At 47.6% G+C, this 17785-nt stretch overlaps 1 protein-coding gene across 2 annotated transcripts; it reads right to left on the bottom strand.

Annotated features, from left to right (window-relative positions):
• Positions 1-4467: 4467 nt before the first annotated feature.
• EDEM1 (ER degradation enhancing alpha-mannosidase like protein 1) lies at positions 4468-17349 on the bottom strand. Of its 2 annotated transcripts, XM_052678731.1 has the most exons (12): positions 16892-17342; positions 16504-16576; positions 15215-15318; positions 14209-14380; positions 12787-12970; positions 12189-12363; positions 11536-11656; positions 10974-11144; positions 10323-10396; positions 9297-9393; positions 8392-8577; positions 4468-7553 (listed from the first exon to the last, which is right to left on the bottom strand). In XM_052678731.1, exons 1-12 carry the CDS (start codon positions 17296-17298, stop codon positions 7464-7466), a joined length of 1854 nt encoding a protein of 617 aa, XP_052534691.1. In that variant the 5' UTR covers positions 17299-17342; the 3' UTR covers positions 4468-7463. The 2 variants fall into 2 exon arrangements, with proteins under 2 accessions (XP_052534691.1, XP_052534692.1); XM_052678732.1 differs by lacking the exons at positions 4468-7553; positions 8392-8577 and having other exon boundaries at positions 10236-10396; positions 16892-17349.
• Between the last annotated feature and the right edge of the window lie 436 nt (positions 17350-17785).

Genomic DNA, 17785 nt, shown 5'->3' with positions numbered 1-17785 from the left:
GTTTGTGTTGAGTTTTACCAAACAATGAATATAAACCAGGATTTGCTCTCACTGCAGGAATCAGGGGTCAGAGCAGCCCCATCGATTGCTGGCTTGCAGACAAAAATGGTCTCAGTCCCACCAACACCCCGGGCAGCTCCCACAGCAGCCCCAGTCCTGCACTATAATGTGGTGAGCAGGTTGGCTCTGGAGGCTCTGCTCCCCACAGCAGCCATAGCACAGGGAAAACCTCTCTGTTGCAACGTAACATGCACTGATGTGCTTTTGTTTCATTTACCTTTCATTTGGACTGTTATTACAAGGCAGCACAACTTTCATAACCGTGCATCCATTATCATCAAGTTATCCCTCCAGGAAATTACGCTGAAGTATCCGAGAACCAAAAGATAAATTACACGTTGTAATTATAGCGGCAAGCTCGCTGCTGCAATGGCTGGGAAGATATAAAGCAGAAGTGGGTTAGGGCTGCTCACAGCCAAGGAAAACAGGATCCGACCCAAAGCCTCGCTGCTGGGAATGCAGAAACAACAGCACAGCATCGACTCAGCAGCAGCCAGAGAATGGCACTGCGAAGGATTACAGCTTTCTGCCCTGTTTAAGAAGGATTTCACATGAACAGATTGAAACTGAAATCGCTGTTGAGTATTTACTCCAAAGGCGATTCTCGTCTGTTTGCACGCAGCGCCTTTCCATGCAGCAGAACCACGTCCCCAGGGCCAGGCTTTGCTCTTCTGCCTCCAGGTCTGAGCACAGCACGGAGCACATGAGGACGCCCCATCACATCCAGGTGCTGCAGCCCGCTGCTCCCTCACAGCTCCTCGTACACCAGCACTTCAAGCTTCTGCAATAGGAAATCTCCATTTCGGGGCACCACCAATTCCTTGTGCCTGCCTGGAGCGCACTGCAAGCCCTGAGGTCACACTGTGGCACAAACCCAACCACAGCCCTACAGCATGTGGCCCCTTCCCCCCTGGGGACACAGCTCACATCCGACAGTCCTCAGCACACACAAGCTGCATCCATCAACATTTTGACACGAGAGAGATAAACACATGAAAATAGATCCTCTGGATTCTTTCAGTGTTAAAGCCTCGAAAATTGCTCCTGCAGTGAATCTGCCACACTTTCATCACAGCAAATCCTGGTGAAATCCCTGGCCTTGGGAAACAGGATAAGGCAATCAGCTGGAAAACAAAGCAAAGCTTTGCTTTGTCGCATCTCTGCCCAACACGAGGCAGCACCACTGCACTCAGCACAGATCCGTCGGAAGGCTCCTGGAGCCAACTGCCCATAGGGCCAAAGTGATCCCACACCAGCAGATATGGGGATGGGCTCAATGTATTCAGACTGAATGCATTCTTTACAGTGTCTTCATAGAACCATTCAGTTGCTCTGGTTGGAAAAGGGCAGCCTGTCCAATGCCTGCTCCTTGTCAGAGCAGCTCTGTGCAGTGCAGGCTGGGGCTGCCCAGGCTTTGCTCCTTCTGTTCCATGCAAATCAGCAGACAGCACCTCAGATGGGGTATTTTAATAGTAGTACGAAGTGCTTGGAACAAGTAGATTTTGCTGCTCGTGTATTTTTTATGCAGAAAGAGTTGTCCCTAATTAGATAATACTAGATTTCTTGACTCACCCAAAGTAATTCAGAAATAAGACTCTCATTACTAATGGGATGTACCATACAAAGAAACCAGGCAGAGCTTAATAATGCAGAAAAATATTAAATGGAGAAAGGTTTTAATTCTTAATAAGTAGATCCATGGGTTTCATTAACTGCTGTTCAGGTTTTTTTTTTTTCGGGGTCGGTTTTATTACCTAATTAATTAAAGCCTGACCAATAAGATACATTAATCTAATGGAGCCGCATCTCACGTTAACAGCAATACTAATTAATCACCCAACTGAAACATTCCTCATTGCTGAATGCTTCCCAGTGCTAAGCTACAGACCATGGCAAGGACAGGACGGGCTGCTCGGCCCTGCTCTGCACAGCAGCGCAGCCCTGGGGGCAGGAGGGGTGATGGCTGCAATGTGGGTCCATCTTGACCCCACCGTAGCACTCCAGCTCTGGATACAAGAACCAGCACTGGGTTTGTGCCCTAGAGCCTCCAGCGTTTCTGTTATCAGCACAGAAGCAGTGCAGACCGAGGTGCGCACGAAGGGGCAGCGATGTCCCATGGAGCACCCCAAATCCTTCTGGTTTTCCAACACACTCTGACAGCCTGGCCCTGCAGAAACCTCCACCTGTCTGCTAACAGCCACAGCCAACAGGCAGAGGTGCACCCAATGCTGAGCTGCCAGGACCCAGCACAGCCCTGGGCAGCCCCGAAACCACAGCTCACCGTGCTTGGGCCACCGTGTGCTCACAGACAGCGCTGTCAGGTTGTCTCAGAGCAGCGCTGGTGACAAAATCCCTTTCTTGGTTCAAGAAGTTGGGATCATTTGAGCTGTATCAGTCGCAATACAACTCCAGGTACTGTAACCCTCAAAAACCTCTCATTTTTTGTCAGCAGAAATGAAAAGCTACGTTTTCAAGTTGTGAATAAGACATTATTTATCTGCGTTTTCATTTCTGGAGTTCTGAATGCATCTCCTCCCTCCTCTTAGCACAGAGCCCTCCTCGCTCTGCCCACGTGTCTCAGTGTGGGGCCGAAGGCTGCTTGGGTGAAGGGAGCCACGGGCGAATAATGGAATCATGAAGGCTGGAAAAGACCTCTCAGACCTCCCAAACTCAAAGGAAAATAAAAGGAAAAAAAAAAAAAAAAAAAGAAGTTTTAAGCAAGGAGAAAGGAAAACACCTCCATGAACTGGAGGAGGCGATTTGTCACACAGCGCTGCTGGGACCATCTCACAGCAGAACACGGTTTTGCTTTTCGTGCCCATTTCTCCTTAACGCTTTGCAGCTCCACCTAAAGGAGGAGCAGCGCTCACCAAAACGAGGCAGCTGCGCTTTCAAACGCTGCACCCAGAAGACATCACTTTTGTTTTGCTGCAGAACAGCCACAGTTCCAAACAGTGGCACAAGAGTGGTCTCTTGTGGAAGCAGATCAGATCTACAGCAGCCTAAGGACGCTGGAACTCAAATCCTTCAGCACTCCCTCCACACCTCACAAGTCACCTCCTTTTAGCTGTCACACCGGGTTTGCTTGATGTATTTTACCCTATAAAATGCCCAGAGCTGCCATACACACTTTCAAGCTTTAGATGCCCTATCATACACTCTCATATACAAACCTGCCAGAACACAGACAATGGCAATGCAGACCTAAGAGAAGCTCCAGTCAAAGCATCCTCATTCCAGAGCTGTAACACAGTGACCCTTCAACTTTCCCACAGCAGATGAGGGGGAAGAGATGACAAGGAGCATGGTCAACACAGCCAATAGCTGCTTGGGGCAGTGACCCCACCTGTAAATGGGCAACCACAGGGAAGGGCAGCAGAGCATCCAGAACCTGCACTGGGTTCTCCACGGGCCAACAGAAAGGTGTTGGCAGGCAGCAGCATGCAGTGCTCAGCCACAACCCATTACCTGCTCACAGGGATCAGCTCAGTGCCACCTCGCTGCCTTCCTTCACCCCACAGCAAATCACTGCACTCAGCACAGGCTGCCCCTCCAGGCAATAGCCAGGGAGACCAGGGTGGTGGAAGGAGAAGGAGCTGCTTTGTTGTTACTTCCAGTCTTCATGCAGTACAGACGCAGCCCTCAATCTCCACTAGATGAAAATGCAGTGCATATAAATACCTTGTCCAGTAACCAAGGCAGATGGAGCTGGCAAAAAAAGCCTCCAGCAGCCAGCAACCGCTTCAGCAAGCCATTAACTGCCTGTGTGTTACTGCGAGGATGTGGCTGCAAAGTGCCTTTAATCTCCCGCAGGGAAAATAAACGCTATTTCTTGCACACCTCAATTATGTGTTCCTGAGCTAAAAAGGTCTGAGGCACAGACAGAACTGAGTTCTCCTTGGCAAAAAAGAACTGCTGAGCTCTGGGTTAGGCAGGCTCTCCCTTCCTCCCAAAACCAGCCAGCAGAGTGCTTGTCTGAGCACAGTGCTGTGCTGCTCGCTGTAACAGCAGTGCTTTGGGCAGGGACACTTTGTGGCTGGTTCATGAAACCTGAACCCTTGCCCACTCTGTGGCACACAGGTGGAGATCCACGCTCCCCACACACACAAGACTCCCCAGGGACCTACAACAGAACCAGAGCGCTGATTTGGGACTTCATTACTTTACTGACATCTGGAGCTCTTCAGGCAGGTCAAACCACAGAGAATTTCACCAAGAGCCCCAAACCTGCTTGACCAGACCCCAGCCCTGTTTCCCTCCATCACTGCTTCCCCCAGCCCACCTTCACCTCCTGAAGTTCTCCTGTTGGGTGAACAGCAATGATGAGGTACACGCACTCCAATGCATCTTTCCCTATCTTTGGGAGATGACACGTAAGCTTTAAGATGAACTACAGAAAAACACAGCTAGAAGTGGTCAAATACATCATTTTTAATGCAAAACTTTAAAATTGAAGCTCAGTTTTGAAAACTTTGCACATTTCACAAAAGCTCATTTGGTCCTCTTAAAAGTTCCTCATCCCCAATTAAATACTCTGTTGGAAAACAACAATTAAGCATACACTGTATCTTTAATTAGAAAAAAATCATATTGCACATTATACCAAGAAATACAAAACGTTTCAGCAAGTTATTCCAGCAGTGTTACCAATTTCACTTACCACTGATTTTAAAAATACCCACATTAGTGCATAGCATGTGCCCTGCCATTGCAGAGCAAAGTATCTCAGAACACTTCTGTATTCCAAAAGAGAAAAGTCAGCACTTTGAAGAACACAGACCTTCCACCACGTACCAGAACCAGCCTCCCAGGAGGCAGGGATGCTCCTGTGGGATGACAGACACCTCGGCAACACAAATTCCAGCACTGTTTCTAATGAGAAGCTGCCCAGCTAAGAGCTGGCACTGCGACTAATGGCCCAAGTCACCACGGGCTGAAAGGCTGCCTTACCTGCCTGCTCTGCTCCCTCTGCACATCGACTTTCACTGTTCCTGGCACACATGAGAAGTGAGAAGCAAGGTGGCAGGATGCCGTGCAACTTCATTACAGCCCTGCGCTTCCCTGGGGAAAACTGGAACAGACTTGGGTGCATCACACTCAGCTGGAACCCTGAGCAGGGCTCAGGCTTTTCGGAAGGCACGGAACACAGAGGCAACGATGCGTAACGACATTCAGAGAGCTCCACCGCCAGCTGGGGGGAAACCAGCACCAGAAACATCCACAGCACACCCAGGGCAACGTCAGCGTTGGCATCTGCTACAGCAATTTGAAGTGGAAAGTTCCAGAACGCTGTGCTTTGCTTCCACGTTACTGAGCACAACCAGGTCTGGCCCTGCAGTATTTCAGAAACCCCAGGCATTTCTGCTGTCTCTGCCCTGCACTCCCTTTATTCATCCTCCCACACTTCTGTAGATGTTCACAAAGTCAATGCTTGCTGGTTAAGGAGAACCATTCCCAACACGTTTGGATATTAACACTGAATTTGTGCTCTGCTTTGATTTAGGCAACTGGGCAGACACTGTTTGCAAAGCCAATTCTGAAGGAGCTGGAATTGCCAGCTGCCTAAGATAGCAAAGGCAACTGATTCTATTGCAGAGCTTTGGGAAATCTTAACACATTTCCCTCTACCTCCAAAACCCCTATTAAAACACATTCATTAAAACCAGGAAGACAGGAATATATGTATTTTTTGCCTGAATACAAGATCCAGCTACCACGGAATAAAAGATTCTACAGTGAGGTCCCTGAGATGCATCTGCACACTGAAAGATTCAAGCAATAACCTCTTAAAAGCACTAACTTCATATTTATTAGAAATGTTTTGAGTTGCAATATATGGCTTACGAAAACAGACGTTATCATAAAAAGGTGAAAATACAGCAGATTAAGTTTGCCCTTATTTTAAGCCTTAATTTAAAAACAGTGAACCCAACAGTAACCTTCCACTGCTTCAACTGCAGTCAGCAGCAGCATCTAAAAAGCATGCAAGCAATGAGGAGCCACTGGAAAAAGTTGTCACTGGATGAAGTTGTTGGGCCCCAGCTTGCTCTCATCCCCCAGAATTCAGCTGCCTTCCTCCTGAAAATTCACACTGCTATTCCTCCAATGCACCTGAGCTGCAATTGAAGATGGTGGGACGAAGCACCAGCAGTTTTCTCACTGGAATGCAAAGGCACAGCCTGCAGTGCACTCCAGCATGGTGGTCAGCACTGCCAGCTCCTGCAGGCACGATGCAGTTGTGATGGCACGTACCAAACTGCCTCGTGACAGAAGGATGAGCTCCCACCTCCCACTGACTCCTGCCTTGGGATGATGCAGAGATGGCCCCTTTTCCCATTACAATGACAGAAAATAAACCCAGAAGCATTCTTTGGGTTGGGAACAGCAGCTGCGCTGTTTAAAAAGTTCTTTCAAAGTTGTCTCAGACGTCAAATACTTTTTAAATTACTTTGGGACCAACTGCCTGTTTCAACTAGCTGTTGATACTCCATCCCTCCTCCCAGGTAAGCTCAGTTTCTCCTGCCGCTGAGGAAAACATAAGGCACTAACATATTAATGCTGTAAGGAATGTGAAACACTTTGTTCTGCACAGACTCATAGCAGTTCTCAGCATCTCTCTGGAAGAGGCACCAGGCACATGGCAGGCACTGTGACTGGAGGTTAGCTGCTACAGCTGAGTGGCTTTGAAGTTTTGCCCCCCCTCCCTACCCCACCCCGCACTCCCTTACAAAAGAAGGCACCAAATTTGTGTTATTACTGGTTTCTGTAGCTACAGCCCTTGTGACTGCACAGCTCTATTCAACCGTGCACATGAGGGATCTCATGACTTATTCTGACAGCTTCTTATGTGATCAAGAGATTTCAAGATACTGTTCAACACAAAGCGTATTTGTTTTAGCCAAAACCCACTGCCAGTGGGTCCCTACCTGAGAAGTACTTCAGATTGTGTATTGCTGGTCAGAATAACCCGATAATTAAACGTGGTGTTAGAAATTGCACTTTCCCATTCCTTCCCCAACCCCACAATCATTTCAAATTAAATACCTGACCCTCCCTTTTCCAAAGGGAAATCTGTAATGCAGCTACAAAGAGGTAGCTAAGTGGCACATGCCAATTTTTTTTTCCTTTTTCCTCTTTTGAAGTATATCCAACCTTCATTTTCAACATTTTTCATTGGAAGTCTTAAAACAGGAGATCTCTATTTGGGTGGCACATGGAGCTTCCATAGTTCAGAAGACTGAACTCGTAAGGGAATTAAATCTCCCTTCATATCCATCATCGAAAACTAACAAGCACAGGGACACCCACTGGCAGCACACACAGCTGTGTAGCTGAAGAGGAATGCCCAGAGCCAAATCCCATGCTCTTCCTGACACACGACAGAAGTTACTCTGAAGAACCATTCAGATCAAGCCCACCATCCGATCGATCTGTCTCATGTAGTTGCTCTTCAATGGCAGCAAATATCTCCTCTCATCCGGAACTCTGTTACACTGGTAACAAAATGAGAATATTTTTAAGAATAAAACCTGCCAACGGTCACTCCCATTCATATCCTCTTTGGATAGCAGTCATTTCAGCATTGATGACCACAGCCTCCTTCCCAGTACAGGAAGTTGTAACCAGCAGCACTCTCAGTGCTCTCTCCCCCTTCCTTTACAAACATGCAGCACAAACGTCAGCAAACAGCATTTCTCCAGAGCAAGCTGCAAGTTTGCAAATACAAGCCAAACTGCTGCAGCTTGTTATTCAATCAATATTTCCTTCACTATGACAACTGTGAATGTTTTGTGCTGTTGGTTTTTTTTAAGACAAAATGCTCCTTTTCTAGAGGACAGGGGAGGGAGGGAGAAGGAACCACGCTAGAAGCTACCAGGAGAGACTTAAGAACATGTGAATTAAAAACATAACTGTTTTGGTTGTTGATGGGCAATGGACCCATACTTCTGTACTCAGTCAATTGCTGTTCAAGAGAAATCACCTTTATTTACCTCACACCCTCTGCTCTTTTCCCTCTCCATCACAGCAACAAAGGAAAACTTCAAGGGCAAGGAAAAGTGGAAGGGAAAAATATCAAAATGAACAACGAAGAAACTACTTACTACAAAATAGTCAAAAGAGGACAGGATTCACCTTCAGCATCACCCCTCTCACATTACCTAACCTGTTCATTTCCACGCTCAAGGGTTTGTTTTAACAAAGGAGCTGCTTGGCTATTTAGAGCTTACATAGGAAACAAAGCAGAACCCTGCAGTGCCACCCCCAAGCTATTCTTCAGCTGCCCAGTCCAGCCCAGCACACAACCCTCCAGTAACACCACAGGAACCTTACATTAGAGCTGAAGTTGACGGCCTTTAATTCGTTAGGTTTAACTTTTTCTGTGCTGTCCTCTTCCCCAGGGAGGATATCCTGCCACAGCGAGTTCCGAAAACGTTCATCCACAGACACAATATGTCCCTCAGTAGTAAACATATATTTATTTCCAGACTTATGCACTGGATTGTCTTCATCAAATAACTACAGAAGAGAGAGACGGAGCTGAATTAAGTAAATTAAGCGTGCACGTTTTTCAAGTTCCCCCATTAAGAAGTTAAAAAGCACAGTCACAACAGTCACGTGCATCAGATCACACAGTCACGCATCCGAAGGATCACATGAAAAGTGTGCTTCTTAGTGCCTAACTACTGTCAGGGCAAACGAGAAGAAACAGTTTTAATATTTCAGGAGTGAAGAGAGCAAAACTTCTCGTACGACTTCAATTGCCCTCACTTTTCTATGCTGTATGCAGACATTTTTAGTTGGCATTCCACTGCTGCTATTCAATCACACTTTTTTTATAGTAAAGGACATTGAGAACAGTAGCTTAAACCACACTGCCTCAAATGCTTTCTCCTATGACTGCCAAAGCCTGATAGAGAGTAATTGAAGGGCTGCTTCTATTCATCTAAAAAGGCCACAAGCAGCAACTCAGCTGAGCTGCAGCCACCTTCAGTCTTACTCCCCTTCCTTGCAGCTTCCAACCCTGAAAGAGCTGCCAGCTGTTTCATTTCAGCACAGTGAGCCCAGGCAGCTGCTCAAACCTCCAGGATTAGAGTGGGGTCAAAGAAAGGAGCTGCACACTGCCACTTAAATACCTCTGGTTCCCCAGAGCCCAGCACAGTTTCTAACAGTTTCAGCCTTCTCGGTGTGTTTGTGCACAAAACTTGCGAGAGTAACAGAAATGACTGCATACATACCAGGTACAAATATTTACATGTTTCACTGAGAAAAAAGCTCTCCATTCGATCTTCTTTTGTCTTCTCCACCACATGGTGTAAGGTAGCATAGCCACACCTGCAAGATTTAAGTTTAGTTTGGGCTTAGAACCCCTCCCTAAGTACCTCTCAACTTCAGACCGTTCCAATGCAGTAGGGGTAGGTTGAAATGAAACAAGTCTCTTCTCATGAAGTACTGACATTTCTGCTATCCTGATGGGACTGGCACTGTGGCTGACTGTTCCACTGTGCAGACTTATTAACAGCACCTTCCAAAGAAGCAAGGTGCTCTCCAATTACCCTGCATAAACAGGTCATTTCCCCACATGAGAGAGACAGTTCTGGAAGCCTGCTCTCAAGAAAAGGTTTGCTGCTGAGCTACCTACTACTTTTCTGGATGAAGCTGCAAGCCATCACACAGTACACTTACCATTCTTTCAGCCACACCCCTACACAGCATCCAAATCCCATTTAACTTCAGAACACTACAGTTTTATATGACATTACAGCTATGAAAGCAAGGCAAACACCCACAGCTAAACAAAGATCCATCATCCTGCCCTTATGCCCTTCAAGAAGTTCAGATATGCATAACAGATGTGCAGGATTCCCTGCTGCTGGCTGGAAAAGAAAGCTGATGTGCAGCAGCCTAGCTTGCAGGCCATGTTACCAGTTAGTTAAACAACACAGGCCCATGAGGTGAGAATTACTCTTGCAGGAGCCTTAGGAAAATAATGATGTTACCAGTTTTTGCCAACCGATCATCAGTAACAGATTTTGAAGAGTAGCTGTAAAATTCTGAAGGCATATAAATTTGTCACTGGACAATAACCTTCATTTTCAAATGAGAAATATAATTGTTCAATACATAAATAATCACTTGTGGTTTTCATGGAGAATCGGGTTTTCTGGTTTACCTACATTTAGCAGATTGGATTCTATAGAGCATTTACACAAAACAGATATGTATATAGCAGTGAGAGAAGGCAAACAACACTGAAGACTGACTTCGCTTTTGTGTATTTTTCCAGGCTCTGTAGAATATCCATTCCCACATGAAGGTAAAATGGGTTCTTTGTGGCCTAAACAAGGAAGAAAAACACAGGCAGAGTCAGAATTTTGGAAATCTTGTAAAAGCAGCACTTAAAGGCACAGCAGTATCAGATTCTCACGTGTTACACTATCCTTATCTTTATAGGAACATGACTTAGATTACTCTGTGCAAGAATGCAGTAGAACTCTGCAGTCAAGCTCTGACAGCTTTCCTACAGCCAGAAAGCCATTTCAGTTTACTGCATCTGCTGCCAGAGACCATGCCTGGACAACACAGCAGAGAAAGCAATTACATTTACTTCAGTGATTTCTATTAAGGAGTCACAAGGTCTCTTCTGTGTAAAAATCTGCCAGCTATTCTTGAACAGGGCGTTTAGTCTGCTTTCGCTTTATGTATTAAAAAGGCTGCTTTCAAAGCAAGCAACATAGCAACTTCATAACATAACAATCAACCACTGAAACAGAGACCTCTCTGTAAGAAGTGCAGATACAGAACCACGAAGTTCTAGTGGCTCAGTACACAACAGGGACTGCAGGGGGGAAAAAGCGACTGAAGAATGTCATCTCTGCCAACACACGAGCTGTAAGCTGGGAGTAATGAAGTACCTGGTAAAGAAGATAGGTGGATTCCACCAGCTCTGGCCTCAGTGGATAAAAGGGAACATCCGGTGCTTGCAACTGCCAGTTGTATCTTTCTGGGAGAGCTCCATATCGCTTCCATATGGCATAATAAAAAGCATGGAGACAAATAGCATCTTCTACGTCTCCTATCAACACCTAGGTATGACAACAGCCATAAGCATGCATGCTTAATACTGAAGGCCAGCAAACTGCTCGCTGTGTACAAGAACACGTCATACAGTGAAACACTGCTCTCTCACACATACAAACACTGAGGTTACATGAGCAAGTTACAAAGCATCTCAAAGCTCACATGAAGAGGGCAAGCCTTCCAACACCGTAACGCTGCACTGAAGCAATGTTATTCCAGCACAGAGGCTGAGCTGTCCCAGAGCTCTCTCTTACCAAGCAGCCAGTTCAAAGCCGCAGGTTAAAGCTCATCTCAGGAGATGCTCTGCCTCACTGACAGGCTAGGATCAGAATGAGCCTCTCTGAGAACCTGCCCACTGCATCACGCAGTCTTTAACAGAAATAAAGTTTGCTTTACCTGTAGTCCAGGAAAAAAGGCTTGCAAAGAGTCAATCCACGTGTTCATCAGCTGTCCAGTGAACATGTTTACATTCACATACAAAGGCGGGTCACCTTCACCTTCATTGCAAGCTTCTCGACTGCCAAGGAACCATAAGCACGTGTAAATGCTCACTGCTTTATGAGAACACAATGCATGTTCAACTCTCAGCACTGCCAACAGCAAAGAGAACAAGCTGCAGTTTGTCAGAGCTGGGCTCAAAGACATCATGAAAAGCACAGACAAGTCCATCCAGATCTCAGAAAATGTATTTATGTGCATCATATCCTTCAGCTACGTCAGCAGAATCCCTACTGAGAAGCACAGCAGGTAACACCAGGCCTTAAGAAGTACTACATTAGCTAATTTAATACACTGCCTTCACAGTTCTGCAGCCTTCTCTCAGCCTAGGGTTTACTGAATTGGATGGTAACCAGCTCAGCTTCTTTGCACCAACAGTGCCATACAGACCATAGCTTTCTTTCCACAGTGACTACCACAAAAATAAGGTTTTCTTCTTTGAAGAAGAGAACAGAAATTTTCTAGAGGGGGACCAAACATTATATAAGCCATCATATCTTACTAGAATATATACATTTTTAGAGATATGAAACTCATATGATGTAACATACCCCCTTCTTAAGTGGTTCTGAATGTTCTGATAAGCATCAATGAACATCTCTAAGTCTTCCTTCTCTCCAAAGAGGATGTAGGACTTCAGGAGGTATTCATAAAACGAATCTGATCCTGCTCCCAAGCCACTCTGCTTTCCAACCCAATGGCCAGTTTGAATATTCACAACATTTCCTGATAGAACAGACAAAAGCTTTAGTCTAACATTAAGTGCATCAGAGAAAAAAAACAATCAGACAGGAACTTCAGAATACAAAACTTCCAAAAAGCCTTAGGAGGAATAAACAGCTACAGTGCATTCATCCCAGGAGCTGGAATACACCTGCTCTTGTTTTAAGTACCAACCTCAACCATATTAACAGGAAGAGAAATGCAGACCTCCTGGTTCATTTCTCAGATTCATGAAAATTTTGTCTTTGGAAACCCATGCCCTAAGGACTCTCACAATCCATTTTTCTAATGAAATTGTGAAGTGCTATTAAGCCAATAGAAAGCACAAGGAGAGCATGACTTAACAGCTACAGATACACAAACGAAACCTGTGGAGTGACAGCATTCTAATACAGCCAGACAATACAGCTCCACCTCAGAGATTACCTAGCAGTCCAGTGTTGTTACTCCTGAGACTCCAGAGTGCTTTGACAGCTCTCCTGGCCACCCATTCAAACGTGGAATCACCAAGCAGCCTGCTCAGAATGCCAAACTCCACCAACAAGGAACCGGCTCCTGCAGTGCAAGTTTCATTATTGCTGTTTGGAGGAACTCCCTTCTTCAGGTTGACCTGCAAAGCAGAGGAAGTGCTAACAGCAACCAGGCAGGCTGCACCTCACGAAGCTGTGCCCTGACCTGCAGCCTTGCATTTATTGTAAGGCCTTTCTTGATTGATTTTTGCAGTGCACCAGAACCAGCACATCTCTGCTTGGCCAAATAACTCACAGAATCATAGGATGGCCTGGGTTGAATGGGACCACAGTGATCATCTAGTTCCAACCCCCCTGCTGTGTGCAGGGGCACCAACCACCAGACCAGGCAGCCCAGAGCCACATCCAGCCTGGGAAATTCCTGAAATTCACCTTCCAGCTTTATAATATCACCCTTACGGTGGGAAATCCTCCTTTTTGTCATTCTTACACTTGCTAACCTCTCCAAAATTTCAAGCCACTCTTTCATCACTCCTGCTAAGCGTTCAGGTTCTCCCAGGAGTGATGCAAGCACTCCTTCCCCTACTTCAGCACTCCTCAAGTCAAGAGTTTCAACGCTCCTCAACTTCCCTATGGCACAAATGCTGAAGGGAGGTTACACCACCATCAGCTGCCTTCCCCACACTCTGAGCAGAACTCCTGCTCCTAACACCTGACATGTCTGGAAGAAAAGCACTGCTGCTGAACCCAGCAATTCACACCAGTAAGGCAAGGATTCGTTTCATAGCTGAGAACTCTTCTTCTAGAACTTGTGTCTTCTTTCTTATGTGTTGAGAGTTTAAAAGCAGAAGGTGCTGCATTCAGATATGCTGTAGCATCCTGGAGTCCTCACGGAGCAGCACTCCAGACAGTGACAAAATCCAAGCCCAATACAGCAATTATTTCAGCCTGATTTTCTTTGGTCACCACGATTATTTCAGTACCAAGTCTCCAGCACAGCTATTTTCCCAGACCATTTGCCTTTGCTGTACTTCTCATCAACCTTCTCATTGACAGCACTGTTTGCTACTGTGGAAAGCACAGGGCAGGGCACGTCCCAGCCAAACAGCATGGAAACAAATGACTATTGACCCACAGGCAGCAATGTACACAGAGCAAGGAAACAGCCTGAAGAAAACGTTTAGTAGGCAAGAGGAACAACTTTTATACCACTCATTTCACCACAGCTTACTGCAGTTCCTCCACACGCCCCATTTTAGTGCAACTCAGTGCAGGCTAGAAAGCTCAGCTGCACGAACTGGGCACAGAACTTCAGCTGCAGGACAGGAGAGCTGCTGCTTCTAAACTCCCTCCACTCTTTGTTGACGTGCTCACTTACCCGAGGATACGGAATCCCAGTTTTGGTGTTCTCAAATGCTGGCAGCAGTCTCACTGCGAGGTCGTGAGCCATGTGCAGCAGTTCGTTGTCATAATCCTTAATGGTCATGTCACCAAAAGGCTGTTTGGCATCTGTAATTATTATGTGGGCAGAAAGCAGGCTGCCCAAAACCCTATTGGAAAAGGAAATGAGTTCCAGGTTTTAAGTCTAATCTGAACCTAGTTTTCCAGCTAAACCCTCACCAGCAGCACGTTTTACAGCAGCACTGCTTTCTGCTCCTTACAGACACTACAGAAAGAGATCTTTTTCCACCACTGTTTGTTAGTGAGAACATCCAGAAGTCACGCTGCTTTTGTCATCTGCAGAAATCTCACAATCTTGTTCTGCAAAATTCACCTCACCCAGGAGCACATTCTACCCTACCAAGTCTAAGCACAGATCACATTCCCCACGTTTGTGTTTTTTTTTACTGCTGCAAATGACATTAAGTTTGATATCCAAACCTAATATTCCCCCCCCAAAATCCTAGTGAAGTTAAGCAGCAATTAAATAAACAGATTAAGGCCGCAGTTCAAAGAATGAAACCATTCAATGTCAGATGCCATTTTAAACCCATCTCTAAGGCAGGCAAGTTCTGTTTTTCATACGAAACAAAACTGAAAGCAAACAGAAGATCCATGGAGGGTGATCAAACCACGCAAGCTCATCAGCCGGCCTGTTTGTGGTGCATAGAGCTGAGCCTGCTGCAAGATGAACGACAGAAAGTAGCAGGCTGAAAGCCAAAGACAGCTGAAACTACCATTGCACCACAGCACACGTGACTCACTAAATAATATCAAACATGGAGAGATGCAACACTTTCATGGCATGCTTAGAAAAAAAACTTAGCCAAGGAACAATTACGTACTAAAGGCTACCAAAGAAATCCTTACCAGCAATTTTGTTTTGAATCTGTAGCATATGCACAGCAAGCCTTTAAGCCTGGTTCTGTTTTAGAGCTACATACCTGATGGTTGCCTCAAAAACCTGGACTGTTGAGTCTTTGTCAAATGAAACTGTGTCAATCACCAACTTCACAGCCTTCTGGAATTCGGAGGAATTTCCCATTACCTTTTATATGAATAAAAAGCATTATTATTATTATGCATGATCACTGCTTCAAAAGAAGATGGAAAATGAAGAAAAGGCAAGCACACATTTTAGACCAACAGCTGCATTATGCAGATCCTGAACAGAGCCCTTCCAGCTCCTGCTAATAGACTTCCCAGGCACTGCCCATTACAAGACATTTAAAAGTGCATTTAAAACAACAAGTTATTGCTGTTGGACAGTGGGGGTTGCTTTGGGTTTGGCCTTTTTTTTTCTTCTAATGTGGTCACAGTTCAGTCTCAGAGTAAAGGACCCTATGAGAATTGTTCAAGGACTTAGCAAGACCACCTTCAAGAGGTCATCAAACAAACTGATGCACTGCTACACCCCCCTTTTATCCTTCACCTCTTCCCTGCAAAAATCTGTTCTAAAGTACTACCTAACAGTAGTCATTCACAACCATAATCCCACCTCAATTCAAATGCACTGCAAACAACACCTGCAGTTCCATAAGCATTCTAAAAGAAACTCTGTACTAGTTCTGATTCTCAGTTTCCCTCACCTGGGAACTAACCAGCAAACAAACAGTGACAGACTCCCACTTTCCTAGCCTCATTTCCACTGCTGACAGCTGAGCAGAACAGACCAGACGTCCATATTTCCAAGGGCATCTGGAGTTTCTCATGCCTCTCAGAGCTTCTCATCCACCTGACTTCAACCCTTCAGAAAGTCATGACCACATCCTGTTAAGTCACTGCCTTCAGATTTTAACTAGCAACATGAATGCTCTTTGGCATTGTATCTCAGTTACATTAGCATACCTTTCAATTAATTTGCAAAATTCAGTTTGGTCCTTCCAGCTAACCTTCTGAACTTCCTTCCTAAGCTTTTGATTCAATTTAGCTCAAGCGGGCTCTGCAGTAATTCTGAAGTTCTATCATACAGTAGAAGTGCAGTTATAGAAGCAATTAAAGTCTCTGAAGGACAGATTAAAGTCTGTGAAGGTTAGCTAAGGGTTAGGAGATACCGAAGGCTGGAGAAGATATCAGAGATGCTGTTGTACACCTTTGTTCCCTGCCGGCCCGTTACTGCTCTCATCCGTGACAGCAGGACCTTCCTCCTTGCTAATTAACACTTCTTTGGGGCAACGTGTGTTCTGCCCAGACATGAACGTGGGAATAAAACCCAAGTGTTCTGGCAACTCACCGCTAGGGTATCCAGTGCATCTATCAGCGTTAGCGAGTAGTTTCCTAAGACATCGTTGATGTTCAGATTTGAGCTGCATAAAACAAGAGTCAGGCGTCAGGCAGCACGGCCAGCAGAGCTCCAGGGCGCTGCCACGCGACGCGAAGTCAGGCGAGGCGCTTCGGGGTGAGAGGCGACGGCCCGACGTCGAGTGCCATGAAAGGCTCGGGTCGGACAGCGGGACGGAGCCCCGCAGAAGGGCGGGCGTCGGCACGGGCCGCGCAGACAGAGAGCGGCGCTCCCGGGCTGCTCCAGGAACGCGGAGACGCCGCTCGCAGCGGCAGAGGCCGAACCGACCCGGAGCCCCCCCCTCGCGGAGCCCGGCCCGGCCCCCCCCAGCCCCACTCACGGGTCGTCGCGGTCGGGCCCGCGGCCGCAGCAGTGCAGGGGGTCGAGCTCGTCGCTGGGGAAGGCGTGCTGCATGTAGCTGTCGTAGCCGAAGGCGAACATGCCGCGGGCGGCGTCGCGCAGCCGTGCCCGCAGCTGCGGGGTGAACGCGGCGCTGTAACGCCTCTCGTACTCATCGCGCCCCGCCGCGCCGCCGCCGCCCCGCAGCGAACCCCAGTGCGAGGAGCCCCCGCCGGGAGGCGGCCGAGCGGCGCCGGGATGGCCGAGGGCGGCGGAACGCGGCGGGAAGGGGAACGGGAGGCGGAGGCGCAGGCAGAGGCCGGGCGCCAGCGCGGGGAGCAGCGCCAGCAGCGCGTGCAGCCCCAGCCTCAGCAGCAGCAGCCCCAGCACCAGCGAGCGCCATTGCATGGTCGCCCGCGCGCCGCGCGCATAGTTCCGACGGGCCGCCCGCCCGCGCCGCGTCTCCTTTGACGGCGGAAGAGAAACAGCGAACTCGGCGGGGAGGAGCCCGCCCCGCCCGCAGCCCGTTGGACGAAGCGCGGGCGGCCTTCGCTCATAGGCGCGCTGCGACGTCACTCAGGGCGGAGGGGACGGGGCGGCGGCCGGGGCAGTCGTGGCAGCGCACGGGCGGAGCGCGGCGCTTCCTGCCGCGTCGCGGCGGCTCACGGGGCGGAACCTCGGAATGTGGCCGCTTCTGCAGCGCGCCCCCTGGCGGCGGCGGCGGCGGAGCAGCACCGGGGCCTTGCCACCCTTCAGCCTGCTGGCTGCTGTGGGCTGCCAGGGAGGCTGGTGGGTCCTGCGGCCCTGGTTGGTGCCTTCCCCGTGCTTTTCCGCCTTACGCACAGCGGCGCCGAGATCTGTACGGACCGAGAGGACCTCCTTGTTGGCCATAAGG

The sequence above is a fragment of the Tympanuchus pallidicinctus genome, unplaced genomic scaffold (genome assembly GCF_026119805.1).
Source record: "Tympanuchus pallidicinctus isolate F22 unplaced genomic scaffold, pur_lepc_1.0 scaffold17, whole genome shotgun sequence".
Taxonomy (NCBI): Eukaryota; Metazoa; Chordata; class Aves; order Galliformes; family Phasianidae; genus Tympanuchus; species Tympanuchus pallidicinctus.
The sequence above is the reverse complement of the archived record's forward strand: the minus strand, read 5'-3'. Positions and strand labels throughout refer to the sequence as shown.

What these genes read in the sequence shown, in the direction of transcription:
- EDEM1 (XM_052678731.1), bottom strand. Translation starts at nt 17,298, where the DNA reads ATGCAATGGCGCTCGCTGGTGCTGGGGCTGCTGCTGCTGAGGCTGGGG. An exon ending in ATGCACTGGATACCCTAGCG is followed by an intron (nt 15,319 to 16,503) that starts GTGAGTTGCCAG and finishes TTCATATAAAAG; the next exon opens with GTAATGGGAAATTCCTCCGA. An exon ending in TAACAACACTGGACTGCTAG is followed by an intron (nt 12,364 to 12,786) that starts GTAATCTCTGAG and finishes CTGTTCTATCAG; the next exon opens with GAAATGTTGTGAATATTCAA.